The following is a 14,793-nucleotide window of genomic DNA, read 5'->3' on the forward strand; positions in this document are numbered from 1 at the left end:
AAAGAACAAAAGGTAATTAAAAATCTTTGTATGTTGTTTATTTTTTGTTACTCATTAAATATAAAATTTAAAGTATTTATCTATATTGTTGATAATTTCAGTCTTCTCTGTTTAACCAGCGCTTTTGCGCTTAAGACTTTTTGTGCTTGCCTACACCCCCGCAAAGTCTTTGGCGAGAGCATAAAAAAGCACTTAACAAAAAAAAAAAAATAAATATTGTTTTGTTTTAAAATCCAATAAAAATTTTTTTCTTTATTTGTTCACTTTTATTGAAAAATGCTTTCTTTTTTTACCAGTTTTTTTTTAAATTATTTTATCTAGTGTATATTCAAAGTATTCTTTTCACTTTTTTTATTTTAATTTAAGTAGCAGAAAAAAATTATTTTTTAAATCGTGCAGGCAAACTTTAAAAAGACCATCCTACCAGTTTTTTTTCGTGCTCTGGCATTAAATTTCAAATGGAGAAGTCTGTAATTTTGAATTTTGTTGAGGTGCTTTTGTTCAGAAAATATTGTTGTAAAAAAAAAAGCATTTTGCTTCAATTATACTTTTTTTTTGTTAAAGATACTGATTATTTTAATTTGATTTTTTTTTAAATTAAATAATTTTAGTTGAAATTTTTTAATTGCTTATAATTTAAAATAGTTTTTTTTTTTTTTAAATAAAAACTCTAAATTAAATATGATTTCAAAAATTTAAATTTAGATTTGGATATATATAATATACTAATATAGACAAAAATCATTTCTCTTTATCAAAGATTAAATTTTGCAAAACCAAATAAAACTTTTTTTTGTTAAAAAAAAAAGTAGATGAATTTTTTTAAGAGAATTCTTATACTTTTTAAGAGAATGTATTATTATTTTTTTTACAGCACAATTGAATGTCGAATTCCACACGGCTGTGTATTTAAGTTTGACTTAAAAGATGAATTTTGTAGAGTTGAATTTCAATTATTTAGTAATAGTAACAAATGGAAAGTTATTAATTGTAAGAAAAATAATTCTGAATATTACTTAACAAAAAAAAAGAATGGTAAATTGTTTGTGAAAGTGGAAAATTTAAGATTTGAAAATAAAAAAATTAATTTCAAGTTTTCATTTGAAGATTCAAAAAAAAACAGTTTTCAACATAGTTGTGCTGTTATTATTACAGGTAATATTTTTAATTGTTATTTTCATTTTTTGCATTAAAAATAAAATGATTCAAATCAATATTTTGTAAAATCTTGAATCACATTCTTACTAAGTAAACCCACAAAATATTTAACCATTTTCAAATATGTCTCTTTTTATGTGACTTCTTTTTTTTTTTTATGATTTTTTTTTTTTTTTGGCTTCTTATTTTTTTAATAATTATTTTACAAATTTTTTAAATGAATTAAAAATTTTTTCTTAAGAATTTTTTAGGAATTCTTCTTACAAGTTTTTTTTATGATTTTTTTGTTTTTATGATAATGTATAAACATGTTTGTTTTTACTTTATTTGTTAAATTGAAAACTTTATTTGTTAAATTGAAAACAATTTCAGTGTTTGCAATGGCAAAGTGCAATTGCTTTTTGCATATATATTTTTTTCTCAAAAAAAAATTTCATAATTTTTTATTTTTTTTTGGCTATTCTTAAAAACATAGGATAAGTATTTTTGCTTGAGGTTTTTATAAGGTCTTATCTATAAAATGTATGATGTCACCCTAAGCTTGACTTATAAATAGAAGTATGATCACCTTTGCTTTTGCGTTGAGATTTTTATTAAAAATAAGACACTTTTGAATTTAAATTACTTGAAATCTATGCATGGAGAACTAAAATTTTCTGCTTCTATCTTAAAGTTAAACTTAGTGTGAAAAAATTTTGTATTAAAGACTTTTTTGCATTTTTTTTTTTTTGAGTCTTTAACATTTCTCTTTTTTCATTCAGGTTTTTGCTACTTTGAGTTGCCCTATAATGGTTTGTTTATTGCTACACCTGAACCAATTTTTGACAATGAGTTTAGTAAAAATATAAAGACATTGAAATCCCTGGATTGGAGAAAGATAAACAACATTTGTTTAGATAAAGTACATGATGACAAATCAATAGAATTAATTGCATTAGATTATTTTGATAGAAATTTTCCTGATTGTAATGAAGTGATTCATGTCTCTTCTTCTATTGCTAACAATGATAATTTAGATTTTGTTGTTTCCAAGTTTATTCATTTATTTACTGTAAATAATACAAGCCTGCGTGCTGTGTTTCCTAGTTACGGTTTATGCTATCATGCATCTCTTTTAAAGTGTAATGTTGAAAATATCACTTATTATAACGATGAAAATAGAATAATAATATTTTTCTGTAAGTTCAACCTTGTTATAATTGCTCGTGTTACTACTTCAACGGATTACTTAAAACTTGAATATGAAAGCTGTTTAAATGATGTCATATTATTTGTTAATGTTAACAATCCTCTTATTGACAATAATAAACTGATTATTTTGGGAATAGTAGTTTTACCTTTACATGATCGTAAAGATTTAAAAGAAGAGTTATTTTTTCACTTCTCTGAGGGGTTTCATTTAGATAAAATTTTGTTTCTATGTAAAGATGACATGGACAATGAGAATTTTATAAATTGGTGGAGATCAGTTGCAGCATACTGCATTAAAAAAGTAAATAAACAAATTAATAATGAAATACTATTTAAAAAACTCATCAGCTTAACTATGATGTCAATGGCTAAAGTTGACCATTGTTATCCCACATTAGAATCAAATACTCAAAAACAAATACAATCATTGATTCTTAATATTGAACAAAGGAATGCAATCAATGACAAAGCACTGAAAAAAATCATTACTGGAGGATATGGGTCAGGAAAATCTATAGTAGGAAAAGAGATTGTTAAAAATTGTATGACACAGAATTCAGAAAATCCATTTACCTTGTATTATATATGTTGTAACCATTTCTCCTTGTATGAATGCCATATGAAAGAGTTTGTTGACAGTATAGAGAAAACTTCAAATGTTGAGGTTGTTTGTGATAATTTGTACAATTTATGGAAAAATATGTGTCAGAACAAAAATATTTTAAACACAAACATTTCTTTACCAAAATTATTAGAGTATTTGGCTCACACCAAAGATGGTAAAGTACGTTTTGTACTTGAAGAACTTTCTGAAGAATATGTTAAAGAAGAAGATGCAACTCAAATTAAACATTTGTTTACAAACAAGTTAAAAGAGTCTTTAGTTGTTTTTATTCCTGAGAGTGTTACAAAGAATCGAGAATTGGTAACAAATCAACGAAAGCGTACACTACAAAGAAATTTCTTTCAAGAAAAAGTTATAGGTATGAAAGTCATATCTCTAAATAAGTCAATGAGAGTTACTTTATGCAATAAATTATTAATAGATATTGCTCAAAATACTATTAGTAAAACAAAAAGTGTTTTAAATATTCAAAAACAAAACTTGAGAACATTGCAAGAAAATGAAAAAAGCAATTTATTTGAAGGTAAAGATTTGGAGATCGATGAAAGGAAAGATTTGACATTTTTTTCTGAAAATGATTCTAAAAATACTAAAAACATTTCTGCGAAAAACTATGTGAAAGATAATGAAAAATCTAATGACGCATCACCTTTTGACTTAAATGACACATCACATTTTGATTTGAATGTCATAATTAAGGTCAATAAAGATAACGATTATCCATCTGTCGAAAAAGATGCCAGTTTTGTATCAAATATTACTAAAATTGAAACTGTTCATAAATATCAAGACTCTTTAAATTCAAAAATTACTAACGATAAAACTGTTGATAATATTCCAGACTTTAAATTAGATCAGTCTTCAGTAGAAAACAAATTTATTAATACAATTGTTAATGATTTTCATGACTATGATTTAGATTACATGGCAAAGAAAATAACAAAAAGTACTGAAGTTGTTGATCCAAATAATTATATGGAGACTGAGTATGTTTTCAAATCAAGTATCATCGGACACTCCATTAAAGGAGAAAAACCCAAGGTTGTATATTTACCATTTTATGATATAACAGATAAGCAATCTGTAAAATCATTGTCCATTATGTTAGAGAAACTATGTTTTAATGAATTAAGAAAAACTGTGGTTATATGTAACAATATGGAAGAGGTGCAGTCTATTGCATATGCAATAGATATAATTGAAAATTTTAAAGCAGTAACTTATTCACCACATTTGCAGCAATACTCACCATCAATAGAAACAAAATTCCATGTTAAAAATAAGTTAAGAAATGACATGGACATACTTGTAACTGACTGCAAAGGGTTTTCGGGTGCAGAATCTGAATCTGTAATTGTATTTGTGAGTCCAGAAGAAATTTATCTTCGTCATGTTCTTGTAGATGCTATTTCTAGATCAAATTCACTTTTAACTGTGTTGGTCAAGAGTTGTAAAGATAACAAAGAGCTTTTAGGTAAAGATAAAACTATAGGAAATGTTTTAATTAATTGGTCGGAAGAAAAAATTGTTGAAAAAATTACAATTGCAACATCCAATACAGAAAATCGAAAATCAATGGACGTTTTTTTTGTAATAAATGAGAATTCCAAAGTGTTTATAGATCGTGGATCTAATATTGATTTTGAGGAATATAAGAAAAATTTGCAGTTTAAAGTTTTTCATAAAAATATCTCTATGTAAGTTTTTTTTTATACAGAAATAGTTTTATAAGCAAATATTATATAATTATTTATTTATATGTTAAATTTTGTGTGCACACACACACACACACACACACACACACACACACACACACACACACACACACACACACACACACACACACACACACACACACACACACACACACACACACACACACACATATATATATATATATATATATACATATATATATATATATATATATATATATATATATATATATATATATATATATATATATATATATATATATGTATATATATATATATATATATATATATACACATTATAATCACAATTAAGTAGCCCCCTCGTCTGTAGTGGCCTTCTCGGCCTTAGTGAGGTGATTTAACAAAAAAGAAATAATAAAAATAAAAAAAGGTAAAGTCATTAGCTTAACGTGATATTTATCGTCATAAAGTTCTCTTTATTTTTTTATTTTTTAAAGACATGAACTTTTTAAAATTACTGCAATAATATTAATTACCACGAATTAAGTTTAATGTTATTTAAGGGTTTTTTTTTCATTATTACCATAAGGAAATGTACCCTTTATCATTATTATTTTTTTAAATGTTGAATAATTAAGTTTAATATTTGATTTTTAAAAATGTTTGATATTAACAAAATTTCTTTCTTTTCTCAATATTTGCATGAATGAGTTTAAATTTGTTAAATTTTAAATTTTTTATTGATTATTTCTTAATTTTCTAATTGTGGCTTAACTTGCGTTATAAAAAATAAGTTTAACTTACGTGTTGTGCAAATTTTTGATGCAGGCATTTATTTAAACTGAATTTTGAGTTTAAAAAAAAAAAAGTGTTAAAGTACGAAAACCAAAAAAACTTTTGCGATGAAAATGAGCTAATTTATTTTAAGAATAAATAAAATTTCAATATTGAATAATATTTAGTAATATTTTTAATTAAAATTGAAAATAATGTTAAACCAAAGCATTAACTTCACTTTTAATAAGCTTAAATATTTTTTTAAAATAAGATTAAATTATATATTTTTAGAATCTAAATTACATATTTTTTATCAGAATAAAATTAAATAGTTTTATGAAATTAGTTTTTAGTTAAGTCAAATATTTGTTATCAGAGTTAAATTACTTTTTAATAATCTTTGTCTCAAGCTTAAAAAATCAATCATTACAATAAAATAAAAACAAAATAAAAATATATTTTTTAATTTTAATTGAGTTTTTTCATTAGTTTATATCAAACGTAGTTGGCATTCAAACTTTTGTATCAAGTTTTTTTGCATAAACGTCATTCAAAAGTTAATGTGACTTTTTGTAAAATTACTTCTTTTATCTTACCACTAATTGAATAATTTAAAAGTTAACGATAAAAAGTTGCTTAACCAAATTTGCTTTCTGCTTATGTAAAATTGTTTATGTGTAATGCTGTAAAACAAGACCTGATAACTATATATATTGTTTCATGTCTCTGTTGTGGGTAATTCCATGTAAAAGTGCTACAAAAAATTGAAATTTTGCAGTCACCCTCTCAGATTTCTTTCAAATTTGAACCATTGGTACCTATCAATATAACAAAAAAAAAGTAAAGTATGAGCTTCCAAATCGAAGCGGTTCAAAAGTTATGACATTTTAAAATTCAGCCTAAAATGCCCTATTTTTTTCCACTTCCGCCATTATGGACTTTTTAGTATTACTTTTAATTGAATATTTTAAGATCTAGTGGAAGAATGTAGCTAAAAATTGGTATCTGACCATTTTTTAAGGTGCTGAATTCAAAAATGTAGATAAAATAGTGAAATTTAAATTTTTGATAGTTATTTTTTTATTTTAAAATGGTCATTCAAGTTTTTTGTTCTGTCACCATTGGTTGCGCTTTCATCACTTCCCGGAGTTGCCCAAGTCTCATGGATTTGATTTTTTTTCAAATGAAGTGGGTGATCTTAGGCTATCTTTTTAAAAATGATGCTTTTGGTTTCTTAAAGTATAATAAAGATATGTCATTTTGCAATTTAGACAAAAAGTTTCTTTGTTTGGCCGCTATTCTCTATTAAAGATTTTATAGCGATACTTTTTGTGTGAATAATTTAAGTTCTAGTACACAAATATGACTGAAAATTTGTACCTGACCATTTTTAAAGGTGTTGAATTCAAAGGTGAAGAGAAATTAACCCAGTTCCTAATATTTTAGAATAATTTTTAAATTTGGTAAAAATGGTATAATATTACTTAACCATAAAACGGGTATCATTTTTTCAAATAGCCTGACTGTCAAGGGTTCAATTGTGATGTGTAAAAACAGTTTATTAAGATTGGTTTTGATATATAAATAAAGTTTTGTGAAGTGAGCTATCATGAAAAATACAGTTTTGCTACACCTGCTGTGATGTATAAATACAGTTTTGGGGCGTCGGTTATGTCGTCTAAATATAGTTTTGAAACAGTTAACAATAACAAATTTAAATTAAAAAAAGTTATTTTAATTTTAGATTAAATAAATATTAAATCTTGTTTGGTAATTCAGTTTCTTAGTCATGGCAAACAGCCAACAGTGCTTCATTGGAATCAACCTAAAAAGTGAATGTCATCTCACAACATATACATCGTTGCTGGGAATTGAACCTTTTGAGAATATTCCTGAAAATGATAGAGAAATATCAATGTGGAGGACTGGGCTCTCAATAAAAAATGTCAAACCAACAGCTTGTCTCCATTAGAGACATGTTTATTTGAAGCATTAAACAACTAAATTAACACGGTGGTGCAATCCATTTAGTACGCATAACAAAGTTATAAAAGGTATTTATAGTAATCATAACTTTTAGTTTAGTGAAAATGTTGTGAGTTACAATTATGAAATTATTGCCAGCCAAGTTCTATTTTAGCTCTATTTAACCTTTTAGCTGACCTCTGAAAGTGCACTATTAAATGCCATACAACTTTAAACTTTTTATGATTTTATTAAAGTTTTTATACGTATTAAAAGAGTTCTTCCCTTTTTTTAGGTAGTCTTCGTTAAATCAACTTGGATACAGCAAAGTTCCTATGCATTAAAGGCAAATTCGTAGTTCCAGGTGAAAAACTTTGTCCACAATGCAGATATAAATTAGCATCAAGTGAAGAATCAAAAGAGAACGAGTTGGAAATAAAATTAACTAAAGATAATATTGAAAAAGAAATTATACTAATATCAACAAGATCATTTCTCAATAGTACTTTATGTGAACTTTATGTCTCCTCTAAATGTTCATTTACCCAAAATCTCTAACAAATCTTCACTTGGAAAGTGAAAGATAAAGCAACAACTTGCTTTATCTTTCACTTTCCAAGTGAAAGATAAAGCAAGTTGAAGAAGCAGTTATTAAGAAGCTTACAACTGCTCTGCATGTAACCGAATCCGATCTTGTTGCAATAGAGAATGAAGTTCTAAAGAAAACTCAAACCAAAGCTGGCGATCTAGACTTCTTTCTAGAATGCATGAAAAAAACAGAAGGCAGTAACTTCAAATTTTGACACTAACCCCAAAATTTTGGTCTATCAGAAAAGCAACAAAAGATTTCAGAGTTTCCAAACACAAAATTCAAAATGCAAAGTTTTTACGCAATCATCAGGCATCAAAAGGCATCATAGCATACCCTGATATGGTTAAACGGCATCGAATCAGTAAAGATGTTATAGAACTTGTAAAGCTTTTTTACTGTGACAATGAGTATTCAAGGCAAATGCCAGGTAAAAAAAAAGAGCAATATGATAGTGATGAAAATGAACAGTCAATGGATTTCAAACAGTGGACAACAACAGGTAGAACTGAACTATTAACAACAAAACTTCCAATAAATGAATTTATAGAGCTCCTGCGTGAAAAACTTAATATAATTACTTCTCATTCATTTATAGCAAAATCACAATCTAGCTATCTAAAGTATCTCAAAGAAACAATTAGTATTGATGAGGCTATTGTACTGGCAGATTTTGAAGAGAATTAAACTTTTGTAATACAAGACGAGAAACAGAGTTACCATTGGAGCAAGAGTCAATGTTCCCTTCATCCAGTTGTCATCTATTACAAGAAAGTGAAATCGGAAATATCTTCTTTTTGTGTAATTTCAGATGATTTGAATCATGATGTTAGATTTAATAATGAAGTTATGCATAAAACCATTATATAAAAACTCATCTTTGTCCCACAATTACAAAAATTCATTATTTTTCCGATGACTATTCAGGGCAGTTTAAAAACTGCAAACATTTTTACAATTTATGTCACCACGCTCAAGGTTTTTCTGTTCATTGCATCTGGAATTTTTTTGCAACAAGCCATGGCAAATCATCATACAATGGAATAGGTGGCACTGTTAAAAAGCTTATTGCAACAGCTAGCATGCAGAGTCCAACCACAGGTCTTATACTGTTTTCTCAAGCAATGTTTGAATACTGTCAAAAGTCAATCAGTGGGATTACGTTTGTGTATGTCACTGCTGAAGAATTGAGCTAGTAAGAAGCAAACTTACTGATAGACTTTTAATAGCAACCACTATTCCTGGGACAAGAAGTTTCCATCAATTTATTCCTTCTTCTCATTCATATATAAAAATGAAAAGGGTATTTGATAATGATGATTTTGCTCTAACATTTGACTTCCTTAAAAAACAAAAATATGAAATTATTAAAATTGACAATGTTATGATGTCACAAAACCTATTTTGCAAATACAACGATTTTTACTGGCTTGGTATGGTTTTTGAAGTTGATAAAGAGAACTATGATTTTATGGTAAAGTTTATGCATCCACATTATCCAATTCGGTCTTACTAATGGCCAAACTGGAATGATAGTTGCTGGGTGTCAAGAATGAATGTCGTTTCTCTTGTTAAAACACCTTCAACATCTTCTGGGCGTCTGTACCAAATCTCAAAAGGAAATAAAACTCTATTTGAGCAATTATACTTTCATTATTTATGAAAGTATAATTGTTTATATATGATATAACTTTAATTTTAGTAATATTTGGTTATTCCTTTTCATTTTTATTTTTGAAACCTGCTTTTTTCAATAAAGTAGATTTTTAATATTTTTCAAAAAAGTTTGTATTTTAGTCTCTCTTTTTTTAACACAACATTTGAGCATGAAACCAATGTTTTGAAATAATACCTAATTATTAGAATAATAAAAAAAGAAACTACTTTTTTCAATGTGTTGTATAGTAAATAATGTATATTCCATGTATACTTTTGAAAATATTGATCCTAAATATGCAAGTTATCCAAAGCAATATAATTTTTTATTTTCTTTCAGAGACCTAAACTTTTCCAAAACATCTTGTTTCACAATGAGAGTAAGGCAACTCCAGAAAAAAGTGAAATGAAAATTATAATTACAAGAAAAAAAAAGGGTTATTGACATTTTAAAATTCAAAAATAATTCTAAAACATTATTAATTTCTCTTTATCTTAGTATTCAACACCTTTAAAAATGGTCAGGTACCAATTTTCAATCATATTTCTCTACTAGAACTTAAATTATTCACACAAAAAGTATCGCTATAAAATCTTAAATAGAGAATAGAGGCCAAATAAAGAAATTTTTTGTCTAAACTTCACAATGACATATCTTTATTATGCTTAAAGAAACCAAAATTATCTTTTTTATAAAGATAACCTAGGATCACCTACTTCATTTGAAAAAAAAATCAAATCCATGAGACTTGGGCAACTCCAGGAATTAATGAAAGTGCAACCCATGGTAATAGAACAAAAAATTTGACTGACTATTTTAAAATAAAAAAGTAACTATTAGAAAATTTAATTTTATCTACATGTTTGAATTCAGCACCCTTAAAACTATTCAGGTATCAATTTTTAGCCACATTCTTCTATTAGATCTTAAATTGTTTAATTATAAGTAGAACTACGAAATCCATAATGACTTCGTAAAAAAAGGAATGTTTTATGCTGAATTTCAAAACATCATAACTTTTGAACCGTTTGAATTTGGGAGCTCAAATTTTGCATTTTTTTATGTTTCATCAATAGGTACCCCTGGTTAAAATTTAAGGAAAATCCAAGGGGTGACTGAAATGACAGTTACTTTTACATGAAATTACCCTTGTCATTTTTTTTGTAATTGATTTGTAAAAAAGTTAGGGTTTTTTTGAGCATTTTTGTAAAGTTCTCATAAAGTATATAAAAAGCAGTGATCAAGTTGCCACAGTAAAATACTTTATGCATTTTTAGCAATAGTGGGCTAGTCCTGGCCATGCATAAAGTATATATATATATATATATATATATATATATATATATATATATATATATATATATATATATATATATATATATATATATCAGGGTGGCCAGCTGTCCTTGAAAACCTGGAAAAATCCTGGAATTTTATAGGTCCAGCAAATGTCCTGGAAAAACAGCCCTTCTTACAAAAAATTTTTTTATAGAGTTATATATTCCGTTTATTATGAAATAAGAAATTAGAATATTATATATTCCTTTTTCTTGTTTTCATCTTTTACAAAAATTTTAGTTTGATAATGTATTATCTGGAATGATCAAAATATTTTAAATAATTTTACTATATGTATTATTAATTCTACTAATTATTTAGAAAGTAAAATATACAAATATTATATATATATATGTAAATTAATTTATAATATAACTAACATAATGCCCAAGTCAAAGAATTGTCGTTTCAAAACAGAATGGCTATACAATAAAAAGTATTCTTCTTGGGTCAATTTTTGTTCTTCAATTTCAAAGAAAGCAAGATGTAATTGATGTTGAACAGATAATAATATTTCTAACATGGGAGTATCTGCTTTGGATTCTCATGTAATCGGTAAGAGGCATAAAGAGCATGCAAGGACATGTAATGCAGCTGATATATTCATTACAGGTAGTTTTTTAGTTATTTGATTTGATTTTTTACTATTTATTTTTAAAAATGTTTTTGAATTTTGGAATGCTTGGAGCAAATTGCTTAGCTGTGCACTTTACCGGATAATAATTGTTTTTTTTTTACACATTTCATTCCTAGATTTCATACAGAAATATCTGGCTATAAAGCAGCTTTTGTTAACTTACTAGAACATTTTTCCAATTCAAACAAGGATTTAAATGACAAAATGGTACAACCTACTATAAAGGATCTTCAATCTCCAGCTCTGGTTACCAAAGCAGAAATAATATGGACCTTGAATGTTGTAATGTCACATTTAAGATCATGCTTAAATTTAAATGAAATATTTAAATCTATGTTTTCTGAGAGTACAATAGCGTCAAAGTTTGCATTAAGCAAAACAAAATATGGCTACCTCATAAATTTTGATTTAGCACCATACTATCAAGATCAACTTATATCTGAAGTCAGACCATCACCCATCTTTGTTTTGTCATATGATGAGAGTATGAATGTAATCTTTAAAAATGAACAAAATGACTGTGGAGTTAGATACTGGGATTCAAATTCTGGTGTTGTAAAAGCAAGATATATTGATTCTAATTTCCTCAGACGCCCAAATTCACAGAGTTTATTTGACAAACTTATTGAAGCAACAGAGATGTTTGATCTTAAAAAAACTAATTCAAGTATCAATGGATGGTCCTAATGTTAATTGGAGGTTCTAAAAATGTTTGATGAACATAGACAAGAAAAACCATATTCTGATATAATTAATATGGGCAGTTTGCACATTGTTCATGGTACCCTACAAATAGCAATAAATTCCCAAAAGTGGGAGTTTATTGCTAAAAGTATTTCGTGCAATATATAATCTTTTCAAAGAGTCACCAGTTAAAATAGATGAATATATTAGAGTTTGCAAAACTGATCTGCTTGCTTTGCCTTAAGTATGCATATTTGAACAGAAAAAATATAATAATAAATTATCTTATCTTTTATATTTATGTATAAGTTAAGAGCATTTCACCATTTTTATTTTTGTATTTTATTGTTTCACAGTTTCTGCGCAACTCGCTGGGTAGAAGATGAAGGTGTTGCTTCTAGAGGCATTATTGTATGGCCAAATATAGTTAAAATTATAAAGTATTGAGAATCACTATGCAAAAGCAGATGTCCTAAAAATAAGAGCTATGAAGTTCTGGTAGATCATCATTTTCACAATTTTGTACCTTTGTGAATGCATTTTTTCAAGATCTTGCTAAAAAATGGAAAGGATTTCGAGTTCTATTTCAAACAGACAAACCTATGGTTGCATTTTTATCTAACATTTTAGAAAGCATGTAGCGAAGTTTGATGAATATGATTCTTAAACCAAACATTTTAAGTGAAGCTGCAACTGCATATAGTTTAATTAAGATTGAAGTAGGTAAATCAAACAACCACCTAGATGTTAGCAAAATTGAATTCAGAACAGCACTAAAACAGATGCTAAGTTCTCTTTATTGTAAACCAGAAGAGAAAGCTTCATCTTTGTCTCCAAATGAAATGGTTCAAAACAAGGAAATATCCGCTGTTAAATTCAAGGCTCTAGCTGAGAGAATAAGTGCATTAAAATGGCTTTCAATCGATAATGCAGATGATGCAAAACAACAATATGATGAATTTGTGAGTGCAGAAAGTGTTCAATTTAATGAAAAGTTTGAGTCTTTTAACAAGTTAACTGATTTTGTTGATAAACTTCTTGCCTTCTAGTGTTAAAAGGGCATTGAAATTCTCAAATCTGATGCTGACAAGTTGAGCAATGACGCAGTAAAAGAGTAAGTAAAGAGAGACTTTGAGAAACACAATTTTAGAAAAAGAACAAACAATTAAAGACCTTAATCTTTCATTAAAAACTGGAGCAATCCAAAAAAGAGATAAAATATAATAAACATTTTATATATATATATATATATATTTATATATATATATATATATATATATATATATATATATATATATATATATATATATATATATATATGTATATATATATATATATATATATATATGTATATATATGTATATATGTATATATATATATATAAATATATATATATATATATATACGTATATATATACGTATATATATGTTTGTATGAGTTTGAACAAACTTTACATAAATATATGTATGTATATATGATTTATATTGAACACACAAACAATTATACGTATGTATGTTTGATTTATATGCGTATTCAAATATAAATATTTTGTTGTTTGGTTTTAAGACAATATATCTTCCATTTACTAGTCCATTTTATTGTCGAGAAAAAGTCAATATATCCTTGAATAACCCAAAATTTCCTTGAAAAATCCTGGAAATATTCTAGAATTTAAAATTTACTTTTAGCTGGCCACCTTGTGTATATATATATATATATATATATATATATATATATATATTTATATATATATATATATATATATATATGTAAATTATGTTAGTGTATTGTACAAATAGAGTGCTCAATGTTCTTAAAGAACAGAGCAATAATAAATTAGTAAAAAACACATATTTAACTTTTTCTTCAACTTTCAGTTTCACCATTGCTGGATCATCAGAAAGATCCTGATGATCCAGCAATGGTGAAACTTAAAGTTGATGAAAAAGTTAAGTGTTTTTTACTAATTTATATATATATACATATATATATATATATATATATATATATATATATATATATATATATATATATATATATATATATATATATATATATATATATATATATATATATATATATATATATATATATATATACATATATATATACATATATATATACATATATATATATACATATATATATATATATATATTATATATATATATATATATATATATATATATATATATATACATATATATATACATATATATATATTAGGGCTGTCCAAAAAAATTTTTTTTTTCACATTTGATTGCATAGTTGTTTATTTTGTGCCATTTGACATAGTAATTAACTGTGCAAAAAATCTTTCCAATCAGATAATGTTTAGGGGGTGCTCAATGACCATAAAGTTTTACGAAAAATGTGAAAAACATGGAAAAAGTAACAAAGTTCCACAAATTTCTAAAACCCGGTTAATTAGATTTTTCAGATTTGATCAGTTTTAATTATCTCTAAATATTAAATTCTGAATACAAATTACAATC

General features: G+C 25.9%; 1 protein-coding gene across 1 annotated transcript in view; it reads left to right on the forward strand.

Annotated features, from left to right (window-relative positions):
- Nucleotides 1-14,793, forward strand: part of LOC136075104 (uncharacterized) — a 75,610-nt gene that overhangs the window by 39,427 nt on the left and 21,390 nt on the right. The window contains exons 4-5 of the mRNA XM_065787375.1: nt 875-1,155; nt 1,920-4,671. Coding sequence (XP_065643447.1) covers nt 875-1,155; nt 1,920-4,671 — 3,033 coding nt within the window. The remainder of the gene's footprint in view (nt 1-874; nt 1,156-1,919; nt 4,672-14,793) is intronic.

This window comes from Hydra vulgaris, chromosome 01 (genome assembly GCF_038396675.1).
Source record: "Hydra vulgaris chromosome 01, alternate assembly HydraT2T_AEP".
In the NCBI taxonomy this organism is placed as follows: Eukaryota; Metazoa; Cnidaria; class Hydrozoa; order Anthoathecata; family Hydridae; genus Hydra; species Hydra vulgaris.